A 4924-nucleotide genomic window follows, 5' to 3' on the forward strand; every position below is an offset into this window, starting at 1 on the left:
ATGAGGGCAACATGGGGGTACATGGGGCAACATGAGGACAACATGAGGGCACATGGGGGGCTACATGGGGGCAACATGATTGACCATAAATTCCAAAAATAACTGTAAAACTAAAGATAATAAGTTAGTGTTACGTGTTGAACATTGAAAAAAGCGTCATAAGTGTTAAAAAAAAGAGACAAAACAAGAAAAAGTTTTTTAAAAAGCGTCAACAAAAGTGTTGATTTTTAATCTTGACGGGAAGACGACACAATGGTTCATGGTCATTTCCATGGAGAATTTAGGAGTTTTGTATAATTTCTTAAGGGGGGGGCTAATAATTGTGGCCTCTCTAAATAAAAGTGTCAGCTAATTGATACGTAACAACCTGGATAATGTAGGAAAAACCTGTCAGAAACCTTTTTTGACCTAAAGTCTGCTTACCGTGGGCGCACACACGAGCAGGTTCTCGTCGGTCTCCAGGGTCGTCTTGTACAGCTTGCTCTGGATGCGGTTCAGGGTTTTGAATCCTTCAAATCCAGCCTGCGCATACTTGGGCAGCTTGTCGATGGAGACGAGCACCTGAAGACACAATAAGACGCTGAATGAAGGACATGGACACATCTACACGCTGCTCATCTCTGACACTTTGGCATCAAATTTAGGCCATTTAGCCTGGATCAACAGAAGTGATTCTTCATGATTTTTTCAGGGTTAATCTCTTCCCTCCCTTTCTTTGACCCCTTTTCAAAAAGTTTCTATGTCAGAAATTTGGGTTTCTTCCAAGCAAATTGTTTACAAAAGTAATGTGGATGGTGTAACATTTGGGGGCTCGTCCGGGACATAACTACATTAATTGGTAACTGGTGGATGTTATTGATTAATTGGTTAGTCCTAAATTAAAACAGGTCGTAACAGATGGTTCCCAATAACGTTCCTCACAAGTTAAATAATAATCAGTTCAGTCCTTTTATTGAAATTGTTTTTTTTGTGTCAATTTCAAAGCATTTGGAGAAAAAAATAATTGATAAAATAACTTGCGTGTGATATATGTTTTAAAAAAGTGACAAAAATGTCCCAAAAAGAGTGACAAAAGTAGGGGAAAAGACCTTTAAAAATTTGGGGAAACCCACAGAAATTTCACACGGCTCAGAAAAAGTTGACAAATGTTGAAAAAGTGACAAAAACTTCGGGGGAATAACACAAAAGGGTCGAAAAAGACGACCACAACGTTGATAAAAGGTGTTTCATTTGAAATTTTGACTAAAAAAAAACTAAAACTTGCAAATTGACCAAGGTGAAAAAACATTGAAAAATGTGTTGGGGAAAAAAAAGGGACAAAAATGTGAGAAAAAGTTAAAAACATTGATAAAAAAGCGTCAACGTTAACGAGGGTTAGAGAAATGCAAACATCCCAGAGCGTTTTTTATTTAGAGCCGATTAAGTTTTCCGTAACGAGACATAAAAACCAACCTCATCGTCAGCGAAGGGCTTAGGTTTGAGGGCAGGCACGTGGACTTCTTCGTAACCTTTGCGCTGTTTGCGAAATGAGCCGTCCGGCAGCTGGCAACGCTTGTTGGCCATGAAATGGCTCCCCTGGGTGAAGGCCAGGTCGTCCAGGTCTAGCAGCTGTCTGGGGGCCATCGACTGCAGGACAGACAACAACAACATGGCGACTTCAGTGTAGTAATCTTGGGTTAGCTTATAGTAGCAGAGTCTGGTGGAGATATGCTGCTCTATACACGCTAAAAGTAGTGATTATTTACATGGAGTCTGGTGGAGATATGCTGCTCTATACACGCTAAAGTATGATTATTTACATGAGTCGAGCTGGGGAGATATATGCTGCCTCTATACAGTAAATAGTGATTATATGGATTTAGTAGTGCATCGATTAAGTTGATATTTTCAGGAGTCTGGTGGAGATATGCTGTGTCTTACACGCTAAAATGCTGTTAATAACACGCTAATATAGTTTAGTGAGCTGTGGTAAAAGTAGTGATTCTTATTTTGTTAGTTAGAGTGCATTATAAAAGTAGTGGTTATTTACATGGAGTCTGCTGGTGGAGATATGCTGCTCTTCTGTAAAGTAGGATGATTATGCTGTCGGTGGAGAATATGCTGCTCCATACATGCTAAATAGTGATTATTTTCAGTGAGTCTGGTGGAGATATGCTGCTCTATACAACTGCTAAAGTAGTGATTATTTACATGGAGTCTGGTGGAGATATGCTGCCTCTATACAAGCTAAAAGTAGTGATTATTTTCAGGCGTCTGGTGGAGATATCTGCTCTATACACGCTAAAAGTAGTGATTATGTACTGGAGTCTGGTGGAGATATGCTGCTTATATACCGCTAAAAGTAGTGATTATTTTCAGGAGTCTGGTGGAGATATGCGCTCTATACACCAAAAGTAGTGATTATTTAGATGGAGTCTGGTGGAGATATGCTGCTCATACACGCTAAAAGTAGTGATTATTTACATGGAGTCTGGTGGAGATATGCGCTCTATACACACAAAGTAGTGATTATTACTGGAGTTGGTGGAGATATGCTGCTCATACACGCAAAGATGATTATTTACATGGAGTCTGGTGGAGATATGCTGCTCTATACATCTAAACAGTAGTGATTATTTACATGGAGTCTGGTGGAGATATGCTGCTCTATACACACTAAAAGTAGTGATTATTTAGATGGAGTCTGGTGGAGATATGCTGCTCTATACACGCTAAAAGTAGTGATTATTTATTATTTTATTTGGTCGGCCTAGTCGGAGTCACAAGCTAAGTTTGCATCCACTTCATTCAAATTATCTATAAGTTTGTAAAAAAAACTCATGAGTATAAATCTGGTGAAAGTGTGTTTCCCTCCATATCCAACCTGAGACAATACACTAAGATGCTTTACCTCTCCGTGGTCGATGTCCATGGCGTCATCAGCACGAGACTTCCTCAGCCTCTCCCTGCGAGACCGCTCCTCCTAAAAACACCAAAAACAGATGTGATGAGATCACTAGAGCTGCGAGGGTTAATCCATTAGTTGCCATAACTTGTTTGAGGTCCGCTTTTTAAATGTGGGAATATTTTATAATTTTGTAAAATATTAGCAGTCATGTCATGTCCTCGGGTCAAATTGACCCATTGACACTAAATAATTCCTAATTTCTGCTTTTCTAACTCAAAATTCTCACCGAAAAATACTAAAATCTAAAAAATGAAATTGATTCATAGTGTGATTTTTACAAGGATCCGTACCAAACAAAGACTTTTTCTTCCTTGTGTCTCTTTCCCTCTGTTTCTCTCTCCCTGTCTCTCTCACTCCGTCTGTCTCTTTCCGTCCTTCTGTCTCTCTCTCTCTTTTTTACAAAGATCTACCAAACCGATTTTGTCTTTAGTCTGTAGTCCGGGACGTCTCTGCAGCGCCACAACACTTCATTAACAATGGTTGGACGCCCCCCTGCAGTTTGGACATAGTGCTTAACTGTGCAGCTCTAGAAGACATGAGTAAATTGATAAGCGAGAGGTCTTACCCGGATGATGTCCTCCTTCTCCGTCTCCTGCAGCTGGTACAGGATCTTTGAGAGTTCCTGATCCGCCTCCATCTTTCCTGTGATCCGCTCCTTCTCCGCCTCGCTCTGGGCGCTCGCCAGCATCGTGCAGTACTGGACTGGAAGGACGGGATTATTACTAATAATAATTATAGTAATAATAATAATAATAATAATAATACTCAGATTACAGCCAGCATCGTGCAGTACTTGACTGGAAGGACGGGATTATTACTAATAATAATTATAGTAATAATAATAATACTCAGATTACAGCCAGCATCGTGCAGTACCGGACTGGAACAACGGGATTATTACTAATAATAATTATAGTAATAATAATAATAATAATACTCAGATTACAGCCAGCATCGTGCAGTACTGGACTGGAACAACGGGATTATTATTAATAATAAAAATTATTATTATAATACTCAGATTACAGCCAGCATCATGCAGTACTGGACTGGAAGAACGGGATTATTATTAACACTAATTATTATTAAAATACTCAGATTACAGACAGCATCGTGCAGTACTGGACTGGAACAACGGGATTATTATTAATACTAATTATAGTAATAATAATAATACTCAGGTTACAGCCAGCATCGTGCAGTACTGGACTGGAACGGGATTATTATTAATAATAATTATAGTAATAATAATAATACTCAGGTTACTGCCAGCATCGTGCAGTACTGGACTGGAAGAACAAGATTAAAAATATAAATAATAATACTCTTAACACCAGGCTGTAATAGTACTCAGATTACTGCAGTACCAGTACTAACACCAGGCTGTAATAGTACTCAGATTACTGCAGTAACAGTACTAACACCCGGCTGTAATAGTACTCAGATTACTGCAGTAACAGTACTAACACCCGGCTGTAATAGTACTCAGATTACTGCAGTAACAGTACTAACACCAGGCTGTAATAGTACTCAGATTACTGCAGTACCAGTACTAACACCAGGCTGTAATAGTACTCAGATTACTGCAGTACCAGTACCAGTACTTACTCATGCGGCGATGCTGGCGGAGGATCTTGATGAAGTCGAAGGTGTTGAAGCCGAGCAGCAGCACCAGCTGGTTCTCGCACTCCCGGTCGTCGCTGGCCGTCTGCCCAAACACACACAGACAAACTCAGAGGAGACAGGAAGTATCCGCATCGCCATGGCAACTCATCACAGGTTCAACCTCATCCTGTGATACCATCGGTCCTTCCAGAAACATCCAGGATCATGAGACACGTTTGTTAAGGAATGAGATGGAATATGAGGGATATTTATGCAAATTTGATGCGATGAAGTTGCAAAAACTGGAAGAGGAAGAGGAGGAGGAGGAAGAGGAGGGAGAGGAAGAGAGAGCGGAAGAGGAGAAGGAGGAGG

General features: G+C 40.2%; 1 protein-coding gene across 1 annotated transcript in view; it reads right to left on the reverse strand.

The window, feature by feature from the left end:
- snrnp200 (small nuclear ribonucleoprotein 200 (U5)) overlaps positions 1-4924 on the reverse strand; it is a 62240-nt gene that overhangs the window by 47920 nt on the left and 9396 nt on the right. Inside the window, 5 exon segments of the mRNA XM_032511655.1 lie at positions 424-561; positions 1453-1626; positions 2891-2962; positions 3513-3649; positions 4556-4655. Of these exon segments, the coding sequence (XP_032367546.1) occupies positions 424-561; positions 1453-1626; positions 2891-2962; positions 3513-3649; positions 4556-4655 (621 nt within the window).

Source organism: Etheostoma spectabile, unplaced genomic scaffold (assembly GCF_008692095.1).
Source record: "Etheostoma spectabile isolate EspeVRDwgs_2016 unplaced genomic scaffold, UIUC_Espe_1.0 scaffold431, whole genome shotgun sequence".
Classification (NCBI taxonomy): Eukaryota; Metazoa; Chordata; class Actinopteri; order Perciformes; family Percidae; genus Etheostoma; species Etheostoma spectabile.